Source organism: Rissa tridactyla, chromosome 6 (assembly GCF_028500815.1).
Source record: "Rissa tridactyla isolate bRisTri1 chromosome 6, bRisTri1.patW.cur.20221130, whole genome shotgun sequence".
Classification (NCBI taxonomy): Eukaryota; Metazoa; Chordata; class Aves; order Charadriiformes; family Laridae; genus Rissa; species Rissa tridactyla.
The window spans coordinates 22,483,319-22,510,176 of NC_071471.1; the positions used below are offsets into that span (position 1 = coordinate 22,483,319).

The 26,858-nt window shown below is 41.7% G+C and overlaps 1 protein-coding gene across 1 annotated transcript in view; it reads left to right on the forward strand.

The window, feature by feature from the left end:
* Positions 1-26,858, forward strand: part of NYAP2 (neuronal tyrosine-phosphorylated phosphoinositide-3-kinase adaptor 2) — a 138,230-nt gene that overhangs the window by 59,286 nt on the left and 52,086 nt on the right. The window contains exon 3 of the mRNA XM_054207377.1: positions 19,983-21,080. Coding sequence (XP_054063352.1) covers positions 19,983-21,080 — 1,098 coding nt within the window. The remainder of the gene's footprint in view (positions 1-19,982; positions 21,081-26,858) is intronic.

The window sequence follows — 26,858 nt, forward strand, 5'->3', positions numbered from 1 at the left end:
AAATTTCTTTTTAAAAATATTATCTTTTAAAATATTTTTGCAATTCTTTAGCATACATTCACACTCTTTCTTCCTGTGTCTGCACAACCAGAATCACCAACGCTAAAGGAAACTTGTTTTGCAGACAGGGCAGTAGGATAGGTTCTAACATTTTCTAGTTTGTTTAGTGAATGTTCTTGCAAGTGTGCATTGAGTCACACAGTATATTGTGCTCTGTGCACAGTATGTTGGTACAGTTGACCTTGGCATTATCTCTGAAACAGTTAGGAATGAGGTCTGTTTTATACCTGCCCACCGCCCTTTTCCTCATTTACTAAGAAGCAAGAGACTTTGACAGCTTTAAAGTAGCAATAATAGTAAAGATAGTAATCAAGTGTTTTATCAATCTCACAGAAGTTATGGCAGACTCCTTAAGCAGTCTGTGTCCTCATGAATCTAGATCTTCTTCAGCATTATTATTATGGAAGGTCCTGAAAATTTTGTTTCTGTTCCCTCATCATTTCTGCCATCTGATATTTGACACCAAGGATGTAATATGTAGTCATGTCCCTTCTGACAGATTTCAAAGTTTGAAATTGATTGACGTTTCTGTTTCCAAGGCAAAGTACCACTTTGCCTCCTCCCACGCTGTGCAGGTTGAGCTTAATCTATCCCATCACCTGGTGGTTATGAGTGGTACATGTGGTATTGTAGCAGTGTTCACTTTGGACAATCCGTATGACAATGGTACTACTGCACCGTAGCACTAAGTATTGCAGAGTGCCTTGGATTCATTATTGTAATCAAGAGCTGAATATTCATAGCAGGATCTCTGGAAAGAACTGGTGAATGAGTAATACTCCATCACTAGCATAAAAGGTAATACCTAAATGTTACTTTTTAGTGTGACTAAATGCCTTCATGGAATATTGAGAATCTCTATGATACTTAATATATGACCTGTATTATATTAATTCTGCTGCTTTATATGTAGTGCAGCAATGGGCATTTTTAGACTATCGTGAAGAAGTGCGTGGAGAACCCTTTAACCATGCCGTTGTTTTCATGTGTTCAGAATATCTGCCCTGTTTGCATGCGTCTGAGTTTATATGTGCCAGACTTACAGGTGTTTCACCAAAGAGTTTGATACATAGAAAGTAACATCAGATTGTAGGGTTTTTTTTTGAAGTAAGCAGTGAAATTTAAAGTCTGATATATACTCAAGGGTGGTACAATATGGTGTTTGGATGAACCGGCTGGATTTCTAAAATGCTTTGCTGTCACCAGGAGAGGCTTTGTTACCACCTGTGCACTCCAAGGTAACATGTTTGTTTTGATGCAAGAATTTTCACAGTTGTCATTTCTCTAGCCTGGGAATGTTATGTAAAAACTGTGGTCATATGTTGACGCGGACATTTAAAGATGAGCAGAACCAGATGAAAGTCAAAGTTCATTATCTGCAGTATTGATTTAATACAAATATTAAACCACCTTTGTCCAGAATATGAAATTATTACTGTTGCTCCACAATTAATTCCCAGCAAACTTAGTATCTTGAATTGTGCTAGCTCAAAGAAACCTGTGAAGCTCTGATTCTGCCAGTCTGTTTTTTATGTGCAAGTGATTAAGTTTCTCCATATCTAAGTAGTTCTCATTCTAGTAGCAGTCTTTGAATTCAAGAAATTGTACAACTATATCTTTCCAATTTCAGGTGAGATAGCCCACAGGATACAATATTCATGTTCTCCTAGGGAGGTCTTTGGGACCTCAAGTCCAAGAACATGCAGGTTTAACTTTCAGTTGTCCATATTGTACCCAAATATCTGTATATGCATGTGTCTCACACATTTGTGTGTACTTGTGGTGCTCACAGACGGAATGGCTACAGCTTTTTCCAGGAACTATGAAAAACAAAGATGAAAACCCCTATTGTTTCTCCATCAACTATTGTGGAATCTTTACAAAGAGTTGTCACAAAATTGTTCCCAGATCATTTTTTTTATGGAAATGCAGAATAATTCAGACTATAATGTCTATTGTCTGAGACAGTGGCTACTTTGAGAAGGAATTTGGTACATTTCCTATGCAACCAGGGACAGCCTCACCACTCATTTTTATTAAGTGTGTTTACTTTTTGCTTTTTATTAACGATCCAGTTTATGCAAACAAAAGCAGTTACTGCTGGTAACTTTTATTCTTCTTCTGATCATGGTAAAGTCAAAATATTGAACCCATCCCATCATAACAATTACCAAAGCATTAGATTATGTTTTGAATATGAGTCTGACTTTACTGCAGGAGTAAGTAGCAGGAGAAATTTGGTCGTGAGCTTGAAAGACCTTTTCTTCCTTGAAGCACAAATGGCATCACTGACAGCCATACCGGCTCCGCACACTTTTCCTATAAGTGCTCTTGCTTCTAAATTCGTGTGAGTGTGAGAATCTTCTTTTAAGTTGCGATGACACATATTAACCCTGTCTCATTGTGCAGCAGTGTGATAACACTCCTGTTTGTGTGTTTTATCCCTGTCTGCCTTGGCTCTGCCTGAAAGAGCACTCTCCAGGTTGAAGGCTTCATTCTCCTTAACTTTAATTTCGTTGCTGTGTTTCCACACTTTCGTGTCCCTTCTTACATTTCAATATTCCTTTTTTACTCTTCCGGCTACCTCTCATATGCACCCACTGAACGCCCTCCACCCGATGCATTTCTCCTCCATGACAGATTTCTAGAAAGTTGTTTTTAGAAACGTGGGCTGTCTTTCTGCAGAGTTTTCAAACTCTGGTAGGAACAGCAAACAAATGTAGCTGTTCCCCATACAACACATATTGGGAGTAAGAAGTGTACTGAAAAGGGTAATTTTAAATAACATTTCAGCATGGAAGGCGTATCTAATCTTGATCCTGAGAGGCTCTTTATTGAGAAAATGCAGGAGTTTAATTAATTGATGTGCCCAATCTTACAGAAAAGGGAATTAATAAAACAGTATAACTGGTGAATGTAACCAGCCTTAAGCAGTGTTTTTTGATGTGGTCACTGCATGTCCACAAGAAAGGTTTACAGACCTACTGCAGTGCAAATATAAATGAAGAGGTATAAGTGAATTGCATTCTGGAAGTTAACTTTTTGTTAAAATTCTGTTTAGTAAGATGGAGGATGACTATATTATATAAATATATGCACATAATATATATAAAAAATGTAATATGTATAATGAAAATGCAAGTTGTGTGTGCTTGCATGTACACACAAACATAAGCACCCAAATGCAAATGAAAACTCAGAGTAACATTTTCAAACTGCTGTTCATGGTTATAATTCTGCTCCTGCCAGAGTCCACAGGAAATTTAGGTCTGATATGTGAAAATGCTTGCAGGGTTCCCCACCTCCCAAACCCACTCACTTTGTTTACTGTTTTCCCTCTGAGTGTCCTGTGTGGAAGAAAATATCCTTCTTGCTGCTTTCTAAGCCCATGCAAGCCTCTCTCTCTTGCTCAGCAATCTCTAAAGGTGGGCAACTTGTACGGAAAATTTTCCTCTGGAGAAAAGCAATTACAGTAACTGTAACTGGGGTTGCAGTCCAGCTGGTCTCTCTCATAAATCTAGTTTTCTGTCAGCTAGACTGGTGACTCTGCATTGTAAACTTGAACTTTTGCTACTCTCATTAAACAGAACTTGCATTAAAGGGATTTAGCACTTTTGCTGTTTTTGCGTGGTGCTGGTTTCCTTTAATTTCATACCTTAGCTAATTATGGATTTAACCTGAACTTTGAAATAGTGTCCTCTGCAGTAACCATGTCATGTCCTTCCTTATAGCTAGATCTTATTCCTGCATCTTTTGATCTGTGCCTACTAAAGGAAGAAATATCACTACTGAGACCTGTTTGACCTAACGAGTCTAAAGGGACTGACAGATGAGTTCTGGAGGGTATAGCTATGGGCAGTTTAAGATGCTACTGCTTCTGGGCTGTTTGCTTGGCCTCCTGCCAGATGTGACAACTCCGTGCTGATGTAGCAGCATGCAATATTTTAGGGACTCATCTTTGAGACACGGGTGCTGCTACACCACCCTGCTGCTGGGCAGGAGCTGTGGCAGGGGAGTGGGGTGGGCAGGTCTGGGCAGAAGCATCCTGCAGGGAGGTCTGTCAGAGCCCTGCGCAGCGAGCACCGGTCTCGTGCAGATGACTCTGTCAATGTGCTCCCTCCCAGCAAGGGCCAGGCATCACTGTGGCCTGCAATGGCGGGCTGTGGGTCTGAGAAAAGGGGATGAGCTGGCTGCGTTGGCTGTGGAGGACAGGTTGTGCTGCCTCCTGAGGTCCGGCCTCTGAGGTGTCCTCCCAGGGCATTGGCTCCTCAGCTGGGTGCTCAGCTGGAGTCCACGTGTGTCATGGTGCTCGAGAGGCCTGAGTGCTTGCGTGTTGTGCACTGTGTGGTTTTTAGCTCATTTTCCTCTTTCCTACAGCCTGCTCTGTATTTTAAGCAGAGCATTTAGACCCATGAAAAGCTAGTGTTCATGTTAGCTATATGGGGATAATGCAAGCTGGTATTCAGCCACGTGTAAAGCAGTGTCTGTTTTCCTCCACATACCTTAATCTGAGTCTTATCTCAGTGCTGCATTACCCGTTATTTTTTGTACACTGTAATGTATCTTTTGCAGACTGCAAAGCTTGAGAGGGCTTAACTTGAAACTGTACACGTTGGGAGAAAACAACGATGGAGAGAAAAGTCAAAGCCAGCATCAGAAGATACACGTCCTGTTGTCAGTAGAGTGAGGTGGAGTTGGCTTTTAACTACCATATGTGATTCCAGAGAACTGCCCCGTGTGTCTGTGTGGCACGGGGATGGATGTGGTGACTTCAGCATTGCTATAGCAATGCAGTCTCTACTAGAAACCCAGCACTCCTTTCCCTTTGTTCAGCCCTGCATCTCAGCAGCCTCCTTGCTGCTGAAAGTGGTTGAAAGGCCGGCGGGCAGCGCTGGCCTGACTTTGCGGTGGGACGCTGCCCAGCAGTGCCTCTGCTCTGTGTTTGGTCCCTTCCGTTGCTGAAGCACCTTGCTCCCCACTGACCTGTTCTCTAGCAGGAAGGACACAGCAAATATTTCAGTCTATTCTCTAGCACTTCAGAGCTTAGAGATTTTCAAAGGCTTTGCTTTGGGGGGGTTGGGGGGGTGGTAGTGGTGGTAGTTTTTCAGTGTTTTGGAGTTTGGTTTTCTTTGCTTTTGCTGAGATTTCAGTTTGCCCCTCCCTGCAGCGAGTTGGTTTTCAGATTGCAGCTCCCAGAGCTGGGTTACTTTCCTATGCGTGCCACCTCCTCCAGCCCTTCATCTTTTCAGGTCTGATTTCTGGTCCCTCAGATAAGGGAGGGCAAGGGGGAAGGAAGGAATGAAAGCAGCAGTTCTTATAGCTGTTATAATAGCTTTCTGTGCAGAACAGTGAACACAATGTGATTTTTGGAGGGATTTATAAACAAGTTTTGAAGCCACAGAGGGAGTATGTTCTTACCCTCAAGGCACATATGCATACTCATTAACGTTAATGGAAGTTGCAAACATTGAACAGAAAATAGAGCATGCGGTGGTAAAAGACATGAAGATGTAGTTACCCACTTGGGAATTGCATTGTGCCCAAGACTTGGCAGTTGGTACTTTAGCTGTGTTGTGCTAGTCTATCCTGTGTACTTAGTGTCTTTTTTTTTTTCTTTTTAATCTAACAAAGTTGCTTTATATATTCCTCATCTCTCTTTTCACATTAGGATGTTGCTTATTTTCTGAGAGACACTGCACCTATGGAAAAAAAGCACAAAATTAAATGTGCAGCCCCTCTGCAGTACAGATATCTCTCTGTTCTCGAGGGTGATGGAAGCTGTGGTGTTCTTGATAATGGAAAAGCCTTAATAATGCGAGTTCAGGGAGTGTTGTGCTGATTTACCAGATTGACTGCAAATGCAGCCAGTGCAGGAGGAGGCTGTCTGCCCTAAACTGAGGTTAGTAAGCCCTGCAGAATGCTTGTGATTCCTGCTGAGCATGTGGGCAGTTCTGCACTCTGTACGCCAGTGCTGCAGGGCTCAGGAGAGTTTATAAGCCTGGTTGCAGACCCAGGCCCAAACCACACTTGTGGATTCACACCATTTTGCCCTGGAATTAGGGGCAAAATGCCCCTGCAAATAGGACCTCAAGGCGGTGTTGGGTATATTGCAGACATGCTGAGTAGGAGACTTTCTCCAGGGTGCTGCCGCCCTGAAGTCTGCTGACTGTATAGGGTCACTGTAGTCCCTGGACATGCCAACAAGGCAAGGAAACATAAGCTACTGATTCATGCAGCCAGCTGGGATCTAAGAGAGAGTATTAGCACAGGTTTCACATCATATGAAAGTCACTAGGCCTTTAGAGCCAATCCAGCCCCGGCAGTACTTCAGCTGTGCACTTGAGGTGTCTGGACCAATAATGTTTACCAGAAAGACCACAATGAAGAGAGAGTCTGTGCAGAATGCTGTCATGTGGGTGCTCTTGTCCACTGAATGGGTTAATTTGCAACCTCGATAGACAGAGCCCCTATGTAAACGGAAGGTTATAGTGTCAATAAATCCATTATCATCAGGTCACTGTATGTCAAGCCTGAAATGCTGCTGGAGGGAAATGTAAGTCATCATATTTGCAACTATATTTCATTTTTTATTTTGTTTATACCTCAGGGAACAATAATACTGGGCCTTCTCAGTATTTCCACCTGTGAGCTGAAATACTATGAAACACTAGATTCTTGCATTATTTTGCATCACTGAATGGCTCTGAAATCAGAGCCAGGAGAGGAGGGGAGGAGAAATCCAGGTAATTCTAGTGCCTTGTTTTGACAGCCCTTCAGAATTTGTTAAGTAAAACAAAATGCCCGTGAAACTACAAAAATAACAATTTTGGGATACTTGTACTACTCTTCTGTTTTCCATACTGTCTTTGGCATTGTCTGTTAGGAACATTGTGGACAAATGACTAAGGGCTTGAATAAAGTCCGTGTTTACTCTTAGAGCTGGTTTGTGATCATAGAGATATCTGGCAAAACTCATTTAGAATTAAAGGAAAAAAAACAAAACAGCCACACTTTTTAGGATTTCCACTTCTTCTTACCTTATTTTTAACTGGTGCCCTAATTCTGTTCTCATTAAACAACCAATTGAGACAAATCCTTATGGAGTGAAGTGTGACTCGAGCTCTCAAAACATTTCTTGCCAAGAGGTTGATACTGGGAACACACGGTGCTTAGCAGAATCACGTCCCACGAGATTTTAGACTGGCTCCAGGTGAGATCCTGTCATGGCTAGCCTCCCTTTCATGGGTAATGTCTTTCTAATGACTGTTTGAATATAGTGGTCTTGTTTGGTGCACCGGTTTGCTGCTTTTGTCTCTTCCACTTGGCTTAATGCTGGATGACATCAAGCAACATATGCCCGACATACTACAACTGTGTTTGGCACTTCACACTTCTCAATTTGTACATGCGCAAACAATGCTGTGTCGGGATAACGTGCACAGCAGTGACAGCTCAACAGACCACAGTTTCCATTTTGCAATGCCACCAACTTGCCTGGAGGTCACAGTGTACCAGCCTGGGCTTTTCATAGGTGCATGAGGTGAAAAAAAACAAGCGAACACAAATTTTTATGCTAATTTCAGTGGGCATAACTTTGAACTGCTGGCATGTCAAACAAGAAGCACATCCCCCAAAGTCCAGTGTGATTTTCAGCTAGCTGTTGGTTCATGGTGGGGGGAGGCTTAGATGTGGCAAGTAAAATGCTGGAGCATGGTGTACTTGACATCACCAAGAGGCATATCTTAATATCCATCTCCAGTGCAGTGGTATATTTTCCATGGCTTCCATAATTTCTCTGAGATATTAATGAATAATACTCTGCCTTCGAATTCACAACCAGCTTGCATGTAATGATTGAATAATTCTAGCTCTTCTTATGCTTAGTAGTAAAACAAAACCAGTGTTGCAAGTACAGGACTCTCTAAGCATAAACATGCCTGAAAAAACTCAGCTCCATGTTGGGAGCAGTATAACCTTTGGGTTGTTGGCCCTAACAGTGCTTTGTGGGATGAAGAAGATTCCTGGCATTTTCCATGCACGACTGCAAAGGGACCTGTCTCCCATTTCCTCTTGGTAGAATACCAAAGGATGGCTTGGCTATAAATATTGCCTTAGGATCAATGTGATGATGCCACAAGTCTCAATAAGGAAAGTTTTAATGGGGTTAGGTGTTTGCTTATGACAACAGAAGTCCCTTAATGCTTGGATTTTGGTGAATAAGATTCTAAGTAACCCTTTGGTTAAAAAGAATGTTTATTTTCTTAAATAAGGGTTTTTACAAACAAATGCATGGAAGCTCAAGGTATTCTATGGTTCTGAATTACTTGTTATTTTCTGTTAGAGATAATTTTTTATAGCTCTTGTGGATAAATATCTGCAATGACTAATTGCCTTAAGATCCCAGTCCTGCAAATATATGCTTGCTTGTGAGTAAGTCTTATGCCAAATGGAGACTTCTGTAAATAATACTAACCATCTCCCAGTGGTTTATGTGGAGGAACAGGGCTCTTCACAGCTCCGCCACTGGCTTGGATCACCAGGAGCATTTCACTTGGCTCTCAGTATCCCAGATTCCTCCTTTATAAAATAGAGATAGTGGCAAGGGCTTTGTTTTGTGAGGTAGTTTGCAATCAACTTATGACTAGAGTATTTCTGCTCACAGTAAAAATTTGGGCTAATGGGTCACGTGTGAGTGCTTTTGTGAATAGCACTGTAGAAAGAGGCTTTTGAGTGGAGAAGGGAATACATGAAAAAGACTGTCCTCGCTTAATGTGAAATTCCACACATCTGGCAGGGTTTCATTTGTGAACTCAGGGCAGTCACTGAGGAAATGAGGACTTCAAGCAGCTTCTGAGCATAGGAACTGCTCAAGTTCACTTTCACTGATGCTGTGCATGAATAAGGATGGCAAAATCTGGCCTGCGATTATGGTCTAGCTCTGCGAAATGCTGAACGCACAGACAGTCCCAGGAGGTGGTAGGTAACAACCCCCCCTCAGAGCTTAGGCTGGTATGGATGAATTCCTGCAAAGAGCTTTGCTCTAAGCAACAGCAAAATGAAGCAGGCTGTAAACACTGGGTTATAGCAAGAGCTTCTGCTTTCCTGTGGTGGTGCAACTGCGCAACGCCTGGGTGCATCCCTGTGTTCTAGTGGCAGTGGAAGTAGATGCTAGTTCAGTCTTCATGGGGAACTTCCGCAGCTGCAAGAAAGGATAAAAAAAGAACATTTATTGCAATGAAAAGTTGCTTGGCAAAGGAAAGGATAAGATATGTTATCTGAGGAAGCTTCGTGGTATAACAGTTTCATCAGTCACTGGCTTTTCAGTGGCAAAACCAGCATTGGCTTGTCCCTACACCCATGCCATTGTGTTCAGCACTTAGTTTAATCATTAGGGCTGGCTTAGGGGCTGTGCTGTAAGGTTGGATGAGTCCAAATTATAAGTAAATAGGAAGGAGAAGAGAAAAAATGGAAGGGAAGGAGAAAAAGGAGAAGAGGAGGGGAGTGCTGTGTGTGTGCTCTCTGGAAACACAGTGTGGGAGGGACAAAGGGAAATAAAAACACACCTCATTCATGTAAAGAGCTTTTGGGCTCTCTCTCTCCAGTCATACTCTGGCAGCTGATGCCTGCTTCTTCCCTTAGATATTGGCTAGGATCTTTTAGAGTTCTGATACTGCTCATGCTTTAATTGCCTTTCATTTACCTGAGCTTTCCAAGCATTTTTGCTGGAGAGCTCCACTCTTCCTCATTGTTCCATCTTCTGTTTTTTGCTTCTTGGTCTTTCCCCTCCCCCCCCCTTTTTTTTTTGCAGGGTGCTAGTTTTTAATCAAGTCTCTTTCTTGTTCCCACTAGTTCTGCCTGTGAGTTGAACTGAACAGGTTCTGCAGTCGTGGGTGAGGTAGGAACAGCTTCTGGCAGCAATTCCTCTGGTCCTTTTTGCGCTCCATCTTTGTCTCTTCATCCTCCATCTCGTTTCTCAAGTGGCACAATGAGGTTAAGCCTGGCGTTTGAAACAGGAGAGGGCTCTCCCAAAGCTTGTCTAGAACTGCATACAACACTGTCAAAATGGTATTGTTCACTGTAGCCATAGCAGGTGAATTTATGGTGATTAGACCCTTATAGATGAACAGTATTATAGTCTCTACTAGTTTCACTAGACCACTCTGCAAATGAATGCAAGGTGAAATGATAGATGCCAGGCGCGCAGAGAAGCACTGAGTGGGAGGCAGCTGATGACATGTGGCTTGTCTGTAATTTTGTCAGCACTTTATTTAAAAGAGTTGAGGAGGAGAGAGGAGTCACCCCTGTATGGAGGTGGAAGTAAACTGAATAGCTGTGAGGCTATTTTCCTAGAGCTGATTACACTGAGTATTTCAGTAATGCTCAGCCTCTGACCACGGAGGTGTTACATCTCCAGGCACTGCTGCCTGCCTGTGAGCTGCTCTGACAATGCCCTGTCCACTTCAGCTATCATCACATTCACCCAAAAGATGCCCAGTGACAACCTGCAGGAACTGCTTCTGCAGGGTCACCTTCTGTCCTTTCAGTAGAGGCAAGAGTGCCCCTTTAGATGAACTCTTGTTTATTTGGGCTCATTTGCTTTCTTGATGCTCCTGCTGGGGCGACTCATTTGACGCCTGCGATTGACCTTGTGCTTTGTTTTGAAATGTGAGCTCCGTGGTGGAAGGGCCTGACGGATGTGTCACTCAGCAGCAGCCAGAGGCTTTTTATACAACAGCCTCAAAGAAAAGAATTGCTCAAAGCCCGCAACATTTCGGGGGGAGAAGATGTTAGTAAAATCTATTGGGTCCTCGTCGCTGGTGGGAGACGCTGAGGAAGTGTGGCAGCATGTGTGGGGCTGCCGTGCCCATGGAATAGTTGGACAAAATACATTTCATGTTGGAGTCCCCCAGAGGTCAGTGTTATGCACAGTATCACCTCGGTAGGTCTGCCAGCTTAATTTAATGGGCTGCAATTATTTTAGAAGCTTGGCAAACAGATTGCTACTTATGCAAGCAAATAATGGATTTGACCTACTTACTGTATCTGTAAGTAGGAAGATAGGCGTTACTGTGGATCTAAAAAATGAAGTCTCATATCTTTGGACAAATTATTGAAGTCACCGCTAGTGTTCTGGACAGGATGTTTGTGAACCAAAGTGACAATTAAATCAAGTGAGCAAATACAGACTCTTTTTCTAGATAAATGAAGTAGGTGAGCTAAACTTACTGTTTCATTAAGCATTTGCTCTTTCTCTATCTTGATTTCCTTCTTTCCCTATTTCCCTGTAAATCATTTCAGAGTCTGCTATTTGGGTGCAGGTACTGGATTTAGAAATTGCCCAGAGCCAGGAACTCTTGCAGAGATCACTTTCAGTGTCAGAATGGGTCATGTACCACACCTTCTCCAAGAAGTTAATGAAAATCCAGCAAATTATTTCCCACATGATCTCCCTCAGCTATGATAGCTGGTAGTCAATAGCGGTGTTGTTCCTGTGAAGCCAGGAGTTGCATTCAGTCTGTAGCATGCTTTTGTTTACATGAACATTGCCAAATGATACCACAGAGGCCTTCAGTGCTCTTTGGGCAGCAGATAATACATGAATAAGCAGCTCAGCCTTTCAAAGGCTTACTGGTATAATAGTGGTGTCCACTACATACCAAGCTCATGTGATGTAGGTATCTAAGGCACATGTTGGTGGGACTTAGCTCTTTACACGTACCTAGAAGCATACTTCTCTGAGCAAAGAGCGATTGTTTCTTTCTGGAGGTCATCAGAAATGCTGCTGTGCTTGCAGTCATCATGCGGCACAGCCTGTAGAAGCCCAGTCAGACAAAATGCAGAGCCTCACCATCTTCTGCGTGACATTCGGGGAATGCGAGATGGGTAGCTACAGAGAGGGAGAGGGGGCAGCTAGCGCAGGATGACAGCCCAGGGAACTGTGCTCTGATACCTGCACCACACAAAGATGCTGGGTGGGAGGCGGCGGGGGCTGATGTCACCCATCGTTCTCAGTGTGAAATGCAGTCAGTTTGTGGGTAGCTGTAAGAATAGAGCCATAACAGTTAATTTACAGTAAAAGAGCGAAAACTGTTCAGGTTTCATCTCCAAGGTGACAGTCAAGATACCATAAATGTCACTTTAAAACTGAAGGGCTTTACTCACCTTGCAGGTCTGTGTCTGTTTTTCTGTACTCTCTTGTGACCATGTTTAACTCTTCAGTGCCTCAACTCTGTGCATGTTCCCACAGCAGAGCAGTAGAGCCACCAACCAACAAGCACACAGGCTTTGTGAATTAATTTTCCTGCAAGCATGGTTCAGTAGTTCTATTTGCATGCTCTTCATGTAGTTCATCTAATGATGCTTGCGATTGATAAATTCCCATGCCAGTTGCCTCTATATCTAGAATTCCTTCAGATTACATACAGTTACAGCATTTTCTAGTGCTACTGTTGCACTGGCTGCGGAATCTGTTTCGCACAGGCAGACTGCAGGCTATGTGGTGCAGGCTGTCTGAAACAGAACAAACCAGCACTTCGGCAGCAATATTGGTTGGATGTGTGGGCAGTGTGAGGATCCTTTACTCAGATTCCCACTTCCCCACTAATCCTCCCACCTCTCCCTCCTCAGAGCCTGCTTCCACTGGAACTGCTGTTAACTTACACCCATGTAATTCCACAGATCCTGACCCCTTGTGTCTGGGCATGTTAGTTCAAGGATATTTTTCTAAATGGATACTCCGAAATCATTGCAACCTAAAAGAAGCTACTGTGAGATTTTTTTGTTTGCCTCCATTTGCACTCAGTTCATCAGTTTTCCTGTAAAAGGAGGATGATTCAAATTGACTTTTCTTTTCTTACATATCCAAAATCTTTCTTTTTCTGCTTTTCCAGGGCTGTGCCGACTGACAATAACTTTTAGCTTCAGTGAATTGTACAGAAAGGCTTGATTGCAAATAATTTGTAATTATTTCTCAAACACTCTCTTTTCTTTATTTCTTTGCCTATTCAGCGTTACCTGGAAAAATCAGGGACATCAATTACCCATTCTTTAAAAGAACTAGGATGTGAAGTTCAAAATATATGAAAGCACGAGGCTGGGCATTCAGAAGGAGACTTTGTCACTTTGTAATTTTCTGAAAGCTTTTGGAGACCTTTTTATGGTGGGAAAGGGTGAGAAGCAGAGCTCAGCGTGTCAGGCAGATACAAAGGGAAGAGGAGGGCTGTGGAGGAGAAAACCTGGAAGTCAGTCTGCTCTGGAGCATGGCAGTTCGGGGAGGGACTCTCTCCAGCATGCGGATACTCCAAAGTTTTTGAAATGTCCTGGTATCTCTGCCCTCGTCTTGATAATGTGGCTCTGGCGGCAGGACAGTTAGTGCTGTAGGCACTGTAGGCTTTTGTGAATCCCAGGCAGGAATAGCTACCTTGGCACATACAGCATGTAAGGAGCCACAAATTTGGTTTTGTGGCCCAGATACACAGCCCTGAACTGAACCTGGCAGCAGCATGTCTTCAACCATGGTGCCTATCAGTTGCAGAAGTTGTGGTGTTGGATTAATGCAGAACTGAATTTAACTGCGGGGCCCAATTCTGCTCTCTGTTATACTGATGTTTAATTCTGGAATATTGCTACTGAAGCCACTAGGTTTCTACCACTTTGAATTAGAGCAGAAATCAATCATTTTAAAAGCTAAAAGAAGTTGTAGCCAAAATAAAGGGATCTGAATACTTTTGAAGAAGTCTCCTTAATCATAGCCTTGAGACATCCGAGTAGCATATCAGTAGTATTTTATGACGCTCTCTTTTAGTCCTTTCATTTTCAGTATAGTTTTGTCCTCTTTAAATGCCCAAATAATTTCCAGTAGAGCTAATAGATTCAGGAGGGGGAATAAATATGTACTGCATGAAATCATTGTGCAGAAACCACCTGTGGCTTGCAAAGCTGTTTGAATGAATCAGATGGCTCTTTTATTCCTTCCATGTTCTTTCCCTCTGCTTTTTCCTACTAGCATCTCTTAGAAAAGGAAAAGGTAACCTGCAGGGAAAGGACTTGTGTCCATGAGGACAATGCTATTTTGAAAGCAAGTATTTTTCATGACAGAGGTACGTTCTCTGATGTTCAACCTACTGTTCAACCTCTGATGTTCTCCACTTCAACCTAGTGATGATATTTCTATTGTCATTTGCGAAGATGCATCTTTGTGTGTATATTTTATGGCTGTTCACAGTGTAGGAACATTTGCCTTCAAAAATTGCTTGGAGAAGAAAAGATGCATGTTCAACAGTGCATGTCTCCAATTGATATATTTAAATTTGCTTTTGTTTTCTACTGTTGCTTTCCAGTGATGAGAACCGCTGTGCACGGATTAATATAAACAAATATAAACAAATACATTAAAATAAAAACCTTGCCTAATACACCTTAGAGCCTAAACTGGCAAAAGACAGATGGTGAAAAGTGGCAAAAAAAAAGGGGTGAAATGACAGGCAAGGCCCTGTGGTCTGTGACAAAGAAATGAATTAAACTCAGGTCTCATGAGTGCCAATCTTTTGCACAGTTCAGAGGACTGTGCCTTTTTAAATTCAAACTAACTAAGATTATTCAAACTTCATCTACAGAGATAATGAAATCTAACCCAATATAAGCACTGGTGCACAAATGCACTTAAGATCACGTGCAACTTTGAACAAGCAGTTCATTTCCTTAAAGCCGTGGGGTTACTCATAGTCTTGAACTTGCACGTATCTATAGGCTCTGTGCTACCCTAGAGCTGGATTTTCTCTGTTGAATTATGTGATGTAAATCAGAATCTGTGTATCTTTGATTCAGTATCCAGCAAGTTCAGGGTTTAATTAAAGAAAATCTATTTCCTTTCACTCCTGGAGGCTCTTTTTGATAGAGGGTACCCCTCAAAATACAGCAAGATTAATTCCTTCTGCATTTAAAGTAACATTTTTAAGAATTTAAAAAATGTTAGGCCCCAAATCATTCCTTCATTTAGAAGGAAATTGAATGCTATAGCCTCTTGGAGAAATTGAAAGGGAGGAATTTTCCTGTTACATGTATTTTTATTCTGTTTGTTGCAGTGAACAGCACAATAAATCGGCTTGGTCTCTGAACTGCAGAAGCTGGTAAACACCCAAAGGACAATAGAAAATTACAAAATTCATTTTAGTTCTTAGACATTTCCACTTATTCCTTATACAGTGAGCGAATAATAAAAAACAATGTGATAACACATTTTCATATTTCAATCTCTCCTTAAAGAGTAAAAAAATACTTCAGAAGGAAAAGATGACAAGAAGCATTCTGTATTTCCAAAATTATCTATGAAAGGCAGATTATCTCGGCATGTCTGAAAGCTATGCGTAACCTTTGTGCTACAAATATCTCATTTCAAAAATGTCATGTTCTGCTTATTCAGTAGGGCTTCCATAAGGCTATTTTAAGCACTGTGCTTCTTATTTCTAGATGAGAACTGAAGTCATTGCCGCCTGCATGTTTTGTTTCACTTGCAGTCTATTAGACATAGGTAGTTGGTTGGTAGTAGGATGCTATTAAACAGGGAGAGTTCCTGCCCAAGCAGTGTAAACTCCGTGAAGTTTGGTTTTGTTTGCAAGTATCATCGTGCCTCCAGTTTATCAGCTGTGGTAGTTTGGGTGGTTCTGATGAAGAAAAGGAGCATCTGACATAGTGCCCTGGGCTCCCGCAGCCGGGGCAGCTCCTGTGAGTGAGGGCAGAGGACCACATAGCAGTTGCTGACCTGTCTGATCGCCTCCAGTCTGCTCGAACTCCTCGCAGACCTGGCAGTCTCTTGCATTTGTGTGTCTCTGTAGTAGAAGGACTCACAAGAGCTTTGTGGTGCAGTTTGGCATGGCTGGTTAAGGGAGTGTGCACATGGCAGGGAGAGAAATAGTCCTCACTTTTGTTTCTTCCATCTAGCTTTCGATCAGGCCCCGTGTGCTCTGAAGTACGAGTGGCAGAGTCTCAAGGCAAGTTACTGGCGACAGTTGCACCAAGGATGTAATAATCCATGTTGAAAAGCACTTAATTACTCCATGTTTAGAGCAGACAACACAGCAATATGTGTGTCACCAATATGTCAGCATGGTTTGCTTTTCATAGGAGTTTATGTTCCCAGCAGGCACTGAATGCTTTTTCTGCCTGATAAATGTCAAGTACTTAAAGCAATCTTGCCTGTTCCTCTCCGGAGATTGCCAAATAATCTCCTTTCACTGGCTGTGGGATCTTGCCAGGGCTTCTGCATTCATGCACATTTATCCCTGCCAAATGTTGGTAACACAGGAACTGTACAAATACGCCCTGCTTCTTTCATTGGCTCTGCACAGCTCTGTTCGGTTGCAGGATTCCCAGTTTTTTTCTCTGTTGTTCTGGGCCGGAGCGATAGTTCATGGTCCATATTCTCTTATCAGGTGTGCTGTAGAGTTCAGCCCTTGCTATGGAGCTGTGTTTCAGAGTAGAAACCTTTGTTAAATAAACATGGTAAGTGTCTTGCATCATAGGCTTCTTAAAGCTAATTCAGTTTGCCTCCTGAGTGCCCCACGGCAGCTGAGGGGAGTTCCCAGTGGGTGTTGTGCAGTTCCTCTGTTCCCAGTCATGATAAGAAGATACCTTTGCTATTTAAGCAGTCCATTTACCTGTGCATTTTCTCTAGGAAGTGTTATAGCACCAAATGTTCCTGCTCTGGGTAGCATATAGGAGGTAACTCTATACCTTTCTAAGGTTTATAAAATATTTTAAGCATTTAGTTTTAAATTTTAGTTTGAAAGTCCAGTTTGTCAAGGAGGGAAAAAGATCTCAGTATCATACCACCTCCTGGAAACAGATGCTTTAATAAAATAAACTGTGGCAGAGGAAAAAATGCGTTTAATAGAAAAAGCAAAGTAATCTTTCACCTTGTCATGTTTTACCCTGTGTATCATATAGCAGAACTGGGTCATTTGACCTTTTTGTTGATAATGTCATCAAGATATTTTAGGCTATTGCTACATATCATGCGATGGCAGATGAGAATGCTGTGTCTGTCACTGCGGTACTTAATTCCAACCCATGCAAAAATATTTTACAAGACTAGATGGCAGAATGTCAGTCATTTTCCATGACATTTCTCATTTCCTTGTCTGTAATATAATAACTTGTGAATGTTGTATATGCAAACCCTAACACCTAAGGACAGGTCTAGACCATGTGGCAGAACCTCATCAGTTGGATAAAAACTGTGAAAATGGAAGGAGGGAAGAAGGAAACTATTTCTAGCAATTTGTTTGAAAACAGAGTACTCAACCACTTTTAGCTACTTTTAGGTAAAAGTATCAGTTAAGAGTAGCCTTGAATGACCTTTGGCACAAGAACATATTTTGATTACTTTGTCCATCAGTAACTCTCCCAGTAAAGAGATGGAAGAGCGGGGATATGGCTGTGAGACAGAGCACGTTCTCAGTGTCACACCCATGGCACAGGAGATGTAGAAGACAGCGTAGGGAACAGGGGTCTGAGGAAGGCAGAGGAGCGGGAAACATCTGTATCTCAGGCATGCACTGGGGATGGCAGCACGATGCACAGGGAATGGAAGACTGTGAGAAGCCTCCGTGTACAAAATACACAGTTTTCAAATGCAGCAAAGTCTGTAATCCTTTGGCTGGTCTAAAGTAGAGTTCAGGCCCTGGGCAACGTGTTCAGAAATGATCAGGCAGTTTGTGCCAGTCTCATTGACTGTCTCTTCATTTTAATGACACCAAACTGAAGAAGATTTTGCTTTTGCCAGGGTTGTAAATCAGATTAACAGAGGTGTAGAGAAAGGATTGAGATCAAGTTTATGTCAGTAGATTGTATATGAACATAATAATCCAAATAACAGACTAAACAGAAAGGAAATGGTGATTCAGCTGGAAACATGGCAAGAAAAATCCGTTAGTATTGTCAAATACATCAGGAGTAATATTTTCTGCAAAGCCCAAATGATTCTGGTAGTCTACGTCTCATTCCCAAAAGTCTATCCTAATACATTCAAGAAAATTAATTTGGGTTAATTAAAGAGACAAATTTAAAGTGCATTAGGATATATCCACATAGTGAAAAACTATCAAGCTACCAAATGCTTTTGTCAGTGGCAGCTTTTGCATGTCCCTAGCCTGCTGCAAAGTGGAACACATTAATTGGAACCGTCATGAAAGCATAATATCATTTTTTTAGGTTTTTTGGGTTTGGGGTATTTTTCCTGGCAAGATTTTCTTTTTGCTTTGTTGTACCTTAGTTATACATTAAGCTTAAATAGATGCAATGGACGAAGACTGGTCTCTTTAATTCATATATGTGCACATACGTACATTCACAGCTCCTTATTCCTAAACAAAACTGGAATACTGCTTAACATCTGCCTTTATTGCTATGCCTTGTAAGAAGTGAAGAAAGGTTATTTAGCAGATCAAAGCAGAAGTGTGACAAAGTGATAACACTGTGTTTGAATCTTCCTCTGATGGTGACCAAATCACACTAGTTAGATGCTGTAATGCAGGCATCTTCCAGCCTGGAGCCAGCGTCCTTGCAGACTGTCAAAATACTGTCTTTCAGCTGGCAGAGCAATGCCTCGATGCTGGCTTTGTAATATGTTGGGAGGCTGTTTGTAAAAGAGGGCTTTTAAGTCCATGAGCACTGCCTGCTTGGCTTAAGATTAGAAATTTGCTGGCTGTTTTCTGATGGGTCAGCAGAAGGTGTCTGGAAATGTCTCAGAGCGCTGAGTTTGCAGTGGCAGATTTGTGGCAGTGAATTGCAAGGAGCAGCGGGGTTTGGTGAGAGAGGAAAGCTGCCATTCTGAACTGGCCTGTAGGTTAGGAATTTTTTTAAATTGGGAAACTTAGCAATGAGGTATCAAGGCTTTCAATGCAAGAACTATTTACCCTAGGGGAATGTAAATTACCCTATAGGAATATAAATTTAGTGTATGTGGTAAGTGTATGAATAAGTTTGTTGAGTCAGCTTAGGATAAAACCTGACTTCACCCAAACATCTAATGAGGCGTTTTATTAGCCCCAACATTTAATGAGATGGTTTATTAACTGTTTATGCAAAGTGAACAAAATGCAAATTCCATTACTTTCGTTATTGTTTAACTCATAAAGCATATTTTCTAAGAAACCCTTGACCTCTCATTTAAAACAAATTTCATCACCATGTTTTGATTTATAATTTCAAAGACAAAATGGTCTGTTGTTTCTAGAAGTAACCTGTTCAGGAGGGATCTGAATCTATGAGATGTTTTGTTCCCCCTTGACTTCACTGGAGTGTCATTAATTCGTAGGACAGAGTCCAGAAAAATGACTAGGATTATCCCAACAGCAAATTTTACAGTGCTTGTTTGTGAGTGTTTTCTTTCTCAGTCAGTGCTGAGAGAATTGTTGTGCTTTTCATGCAAGAAGTTACTATAAATAAAAAGGTCTTGATTCATCACTGTGTCACTGCAGAGTTACATCACTGTCATTCCCATATGAATGTCTGGGATCTTAACTGTTCTTTTGCAGCCATAAGGAGGTCATTCGGATACTTAGTTTTATGTCTTTGGAACTCCTTCAGTCTTTAAAATCCCACAGTGATATTTGAAAAGCATAATATTTAAAAATGGAAAGTCCTATGTCCAAAGAGTTTGGGAGAGAACAGATGTCTTGGAGGAAGGGAAGTGCTCACTAGCTACTTAATACTGGCGTGTCACAGCATTCTGGGGGAAGATTAGGAGTGTTTTGAATAGGGTGTTATTTTTATAGCATTCTACTGATGTAATACCAGAGAAACCCAGCAACAGGCTGGTCCCAGGAAATCCATTGAAGAGTTACGACACTGTAACAGAGATCCTGTGGTTGACAAAGTGTGTTACATACTTCTGATGAATTTATGTTTTGTTCTGTTTTCAGTGTCAGCCAAACCAAGACCTCACAGTGATGAATACACAAAGAAGATTCCACCACCTAAGCCGAAACGTAATCCAAACACTCAGCTAAGCACATCTTTTGATGAAACGTATATCAAAAAGCATGGCCCTATGAAGACAACACTCACTAGGGATGCCTCTTTATCGCAGGTCAGCAGTCCTGCTCCAGACACAGAGGAAGAAGAGCCTGTTTATATTGAAATGGTTGGGAATATTCTCAGAGACTTCAAAAAAGACGAGGATGACCAAAGCGAAGCAGTCTATGAGGAGATGAAATACCCTATATTTGATGATGTAGGCCAAGATTCAAAATGTCAATGTGAATATGACCATCACACTTGTTCTTCTCAGTGTGCTACTCCCACAGTGCCTGACCTAGATTTCACCAAGTCTTCAGTGCCATCTACTCCCAAGGGCTTGCTTTGTGATATACCCCCACCATTTCCAAATCTGCTTTCTCACAGACCTCCACTGCTGGTGTTCCCGCCAGCACCAGTGCAGTGTTCCCCGAATTCTGACGAGTCTCCTCTAACTCCACTAGAGGTCACAAAGCTTCCTGTTTTAGAAAATGTGTCTTACATCAAACAACAAGCTGGAGCTTCTCCATCTTCACTGCCACCTCATACACCAGGCCATCAAAAACTGGAGAAAGACCAGACACTATCTCATGGAACTAGCACCCCTGGGCACACCTCCTCACCTCCTCATCCTTCTACCTTATACAGAACACAATCTCCACATGGTTACCCTAAAAGTCACTCTGCCTCACCTTCTCCTGTCAGTATGGGTAGGTCTCTTACCCCCTTAAGCCTCAAAAGACCTCCACCTTATGACTCTGTACATTCAGGAAGTCTCTCAAGAAGCTCTCCATCAGTGCCTCATTCTACAGCCAGAAACACACTGCAAGAAGGAGGAAAAATGGTAAATGCCTCGGTCAGCACCTACGGGTCATCATCTCAGAGTGGTTCCCGTTCTCGGACACCCACCAGTCCTCTGGAGGAACTAACTAGCCTCTTTACCTCAGGACGAAGTCTCCTGAGGAAGTCCTCCAGTGGCAGAAGATCTAAGGAACCTGCAGAAAGTAAGTTCTTGATGCAATTTTTCCTTGTTCTTCCTTGTATAATAATATCTTTCACTATATTGCACTAAATCAAACACTTGCAAAAATCGAATACTTGATTCAGAAGTCTGAATTCCTAATATAAATTTCTTGTAACAGGAAGGGAAGTGATTATTGTTAAAATTCCTTTAGTCTTCATATTGGTATATTTTTAAGATTTTTAAGTATGCATACTGCACTACAGAAGTACAATTCATGGGTTGGTCTTGCAAAAGGAGTCATTTTTCATTAACTTTTCCAGTTGTAAGGGGTGCCGTGTGAGGTGGGATCTTCCCACCATGTCACATCCATCTTTTCTTGATGGATGCTAAGACACAGTAATTGTCCAAGCAGTTTGTAGCAAAATAACCAAACAGTAGGTTTTTTGGCAAAGATACATTGATTGCCCTTAACTTGGCCAGTGATCACGGCGTGTATGACAGCAACCAGAGGTACCAGCTTAAACCATTCCTCCTTTCCACTGCCTCCTTCCATCCTGTGCCACAGAGTATCTCTTTCAGCTGTGCTAGTGTGACTGGTTGGGAGGCCACATTGTGAATCGATCTGAAAACCAACATGACCTATAACACATTACCCACACACAGAGAAAAGCAAAGCAGGAAGTTGTGCAGGAAAACCTTAAGCCAATATTGACTTTTCATATGCTGTATCATAAAATCATTGTCCCACATGTATTCAGGTTTACACAATGTAAACCTATTTCTGAGCTACTGAAATATGGAAACTCCTAATGAAATCAGCAGGAGTCACAGGTGTGAGTGAAACCAGAACCTGGCACAGTATTTTTGTTCCAAAAACGCTCCCATTCAGTGGTGCCAAAGACAACGTCTTGAAGTGGAAGGTAGCCATAACACCTTTTGTCAGAGTGCAAAGAGGGCTCGGTACACTTTCTCCTCCAACTTCAGTAAAATCAGTTTATGACTTTGAATTCTTGACACCTGCCTAACAGAAAAGCTCTCTTTGGAGAACAGCTGATCTTGTGTTTGTGTAAGTGCTATATTATACCTGTTTGGCAGCTGTAATATATTAAATATGATGTGATAAACTATGCTGCTTTATACCTGATACAGGAAAGTGTTCTGGTTTCCAGGCTACCATATCACTACAGAAGTGAAGTGAACTCTGCACTGCCTTTCTGATTGTGTTTGTGTCGCTCTGTTACATTACTTGTCGCAGTGTGCTCATATCATTTTGGGGCACGCTCAGGGGGCTCATAAGAACACCGCCTCGGGGTTTTCATGGGCAGAGGTTGCCCTGAGCGAGTACATGTAAACGTGTAAGTATGGAGAAGCTTGGTGGCGGTGGTTTGGGTTGCAATACAAAGCATTCCTCCTGATTCATGGACTCCACTGCCCCAACCTCGGCCATTTTATTCTTATTTATCTCTGTGCAAATCAGGAATAATGACTCTGAAATCAGAAGGTGGAGGTGAAAATGTAGTTACCAGGATACTGAGAATACAGCTTGGTGCAGCAGTTTGCTTAATTTGGCTTTAATATTTTTGTGGCCTGCAATCATAAATACTGTTACGTGAAAGTCTTAGCTCCATGATTCAGTAGGGTTTCACTGCATGATTACAGTAATAAAAATACAGTAACACTGGATTTGTGTGCTGGATGGAAACAAGTTTGAACCTAAAAGGCAAGATGATTCTTGTAATTGGGGACAATTATGAGGCATGTGATGTGACATTTATAAATAATTGCAGTGAAGCAGTGGGGAGATTTTGGCAAAGTGTAGACAATATTGAACATTATTAAGCGTGCTTCTTATTCATAATTGAGCAGAAATCCCCTGTAAACCCCATGCTACACCAGACCTATTTGGGGAGCTTCATAAGTTGGATGGTTTTATGCTCACCGAGTAGGCAGAAGTACCAGGTTTGGAATCTACAGGAATTCCTGCTGCAAATGTGGCAAGTGGGAGATTTCAGCAAATCTGTGCTGCTGTCTCATACCTATCTCCAGAAAGATATTCTTTATATTCCACTTGACTGAAATTGAAAGCAGACCTTTCAAAGGACTTTTCACTGACAAATTTAAAATAAATCTTGCCCTGCAGATCTGTGCGGAGAACAGCTTTCTTCTTGGCCTCTCAAGGAGCATTCTGCTTGCTCCTTAGGAAGTAGTGCTCCTTATTGGTCAGGAATGGTAAGACAAGTAAGGACAAAACATTCATGTTATAAATAGACATCAGTGGTAAAAAGACTCTGGAGTGCAGCTGTGTTGAGTAAATGAACAGACTGCCCATCTAATCCGATTGTAATTTGTCTGGTATTTACAGTATGACCTAATCCTGTGGGATTACTGCACTGAGCAAGAACCAGGTTTGTGCTCAGATATTACAGAGATAGAAAACACTCTAAGATTTATAGAAAACACATACATGTCTAGCATTTTGTGTCTACGTTAAAATGATCCACCATAAGAAATCTAAATTGTGGGATTTTAATGCAGAATCTGACCAGACTGTCACATTTACATGCTGTGATTATACAGTGATAGATAGCGTAGACTGGACTAATCATGTCATCTGTTAAAGAAATCTTGCTCCTACAAATCACACTGGAAGCCTAAGGCCCTCATACAGTTCTGAATATTTTTTTTAAGCTATGGGAGAACAAGTGCATAGCATAGGACTAACTGGGACTGCCGTGGTTTTATAGTTGTCACTTTAGTGTAATTTGCTCTCAGCATACAGAAAGATTTCCAGAATCTAGAGGATAATAAATGCCAAAAAAAAGAAGTTATATGGCTCTTTTGAAATCATGCTAGGACACTAAGATTATTTGCTTCTAAAATATAAAATTATTCTGAGCACATCTCGAGCAACTTTCTCATTGAATCCTCCAAGACTTAGCCCTCTGTGACTTGTCTGAAGCTCTCACTGCCATATGCTAGTCCAAAAAAAAAAAAATAGCACAATACTAAATTTTGTATTCAGCAGAGCGTATTTGGAAAATATTGCAGCAGTTACAGAGAAAATTCTTTATCATCTTTATTGTTATTACTGCAACTGATTTTGTAGAAATTTGGCATCTGAGTCCAAACTCAGAATTTATTTTTGTTTTGATCAGATAGTAATCTGAGGAGGGGGTTCTGTATCCTCTGTTCACCTTCTTTTTTCTCCTCAGTCAAAACCATTTGTAGCTTTTCTTTAAAACAACTCAGGACTTTGCTTTGAGGTGCTCCATTTTGATACAGACCTCAGATGGAAGAAAGTTTTTTCTTTGATTATGCAAATGCAATGTCTTTGGCTGAAATGCCAGAAAAAAAAAAAAAAAAAAAAGATATTTTGGGCCCAAAGAAACGAGAACCTTACATTAAGCAAATAATGTATGTCTGATGTAATACTTCATCAGAGACACTTGGGTCCCAAGCAGATGCTAGGGCTTAAGACTTCTAATGGTTGTCCGGTGCCATGGATGTCTTGTTATGCGAAGGCTGGGGAGGAAGTAAAGACAACTGCAGATCACACCTTGGTCAACTGTTTTTATTGCTTCCTTAAGCACAACGCTGTATTTCAGATTAAAAATGCTTCAGAGTAAACTTGTGTTTTATAAAATGTATACAGTTGGACTCAATGATCTTACGGTTGGACTCGGTGATCTTAAAGGTCTTTTCCAACCTAGATGATTCTATGATTCTATAATGTATTTGTTGGCTTTTATTTTGCGGCATTTTTGAGTGGGTTTCTTTTTGAGCAGGGGCACTGCACAAACCGTATTTCCAGTTTAATATACAAGCCGAACTGTCCTTGTAGCCTTTCTGTATTATTTTCTTTACTCTTCTGCCATTTTTCCTCTTTTATCGCTCTCCATTTTATTCCTATAGAGCTCACTGGAATTGCATTAGTGGGATATTGGGATAAATCAGTGACACTAAGGATGGCCGTCGCCTCAGGGCCAGGTTTGCTGAGGATATGAGCTTCTGCTGAAACCGCAGGCATGTTGCTGAATGCACTCAGCATCCACTGGCTACAGCTGTGATGTGTGTATCTGGATTTTATAAGCAGCTCACTTATTGTGCTGTGTTCTTCTAAAAATCCTCTTGTGTACTGTTAGCATCTTAAATATGCATTACAGCACAATTACGAAGGTGGGGAGAAAAGAACAAAGAAAAATAAATTGTAAGGCCAAATCAGAAATGAAAAAAAGTTGCTGCAAGATGATCACAAAGAAAGGCAAGAAAGATGAAGAGAACCCCTACGGAAAACTGAAGAAAGATGTAGAGCATGAAAAATGTGAAAGAGTGGAAAAGATAGATATTATTAATTGTCATTGACTGTTCTTTAACCCTTCCTGCTTTTGTGTGGGATAACATGGTTGCGTGCCCTATCAGTTGGCAGACCCCTGTGAAATATAAGGTTAATCCTCAGAGGTCAGAGGGAAGCTATTTAAAGGGTACCAATGCTGCCTGGTGTCCTTGGGCTGCTGCAGTTGTGTCCTTTCCTAATGCAGTTGGAGCGTTTTTAAATATGACGGCTCAGTCCAGCTGTGTTGAATGACACAGCTTTTAGCGTATGCACTGTTACCCGTGTCCTTCAGTGAAGAGGGAATTACAGAGGGAGAGAGGGAGGGAACGGTCTTGGGATTTTCTGGAGCTGTATTTGCTGCTTCTGTCTTTTCTGCGCCATAGAAACATGCTGTACTCTGTGAAAATATACAACTGAAGTCATGTGCCTATAGGCATACCCACATCCTAGAAAGCAAAACAGAGAAGCTGCTGGCGTGCGTCTGAATTGCGCTCGCTTCAAGGCGGTACATTTTTTTCTGTGTGAAATGGTCCTATAAACTTCTGCCAGGACCAGCCCTTTCTGTTTGTGTATTGGTTGTTTCCATTTGCTAAGGCTTCAGTTTCCTCGTAATTTCCTGGGAACTTCGTGCCTGTTTTGAGCAAGTGTTACAAATATTCATCCTAATGAACCGCACAACATAATATTTGCCTCTGCTGTGTGCCCTTGACTCTGTGCACAAGGTGTGAGATCAGGACACGCGATGCATCGCACTTCCTTGCTCTTTTTCATAGCTGCTCTGCAGGGCTTCGTAGCTGCTTCGGCTTTTGCCTACAGAGAGTTTCACTCTTCAGCTTCTTGTCACGTATGGGGAGGGAATTTCATCACATATGGGGAGGAAATTTGTGAACGTGCTACTTTGAAAATTCAGTAAAAGTGTTTGAAAATTGGGATAATTATTAACATTTCCTGTTCCTGGCTGGTACCCACTGCATTAGGAATCTGAAACATTTTATTATAAGCTGTAAAATAGTGTGGCTCGGAGGGGTGCAGAAGTGGCTCAACTTGTTAAAAAGGAACTTGTGCTGATTTCAGGCAGCTGAGACCCTCCCATGAAGAAATTGTGGAGTTAGAGGAGTTAGAGTGGAATGCTTTCCAGGGAGCTAGAAAGCAGCTTTAGGTTCCCCGTTAGATGGAAAAGTGTGTTGAAAAAGAGAGTTTAGGAAATGAGTGAAGCGAAGATTCACCCCATGTGGGTCTGTTTGTTTGTTTATACTCCACCTCTGTGCATTAAATGCAGGATGAGGGACGTAGACACCCAAGGCAGGATTTCAGCTTATGTATTTCTAATGGAGTTAGGATGATTGCTGGCCTAAGGATGGTGGACTTGGTGTATGCCATTGAACTGTGCATACTTTCTCATTTGGATACCTGTTCAGCCTCTAGTATTCTGAAGAGGAAGAGCTTGCCTGCAAGACTAGGCTGGCCATAAAAAGTATGATAGCT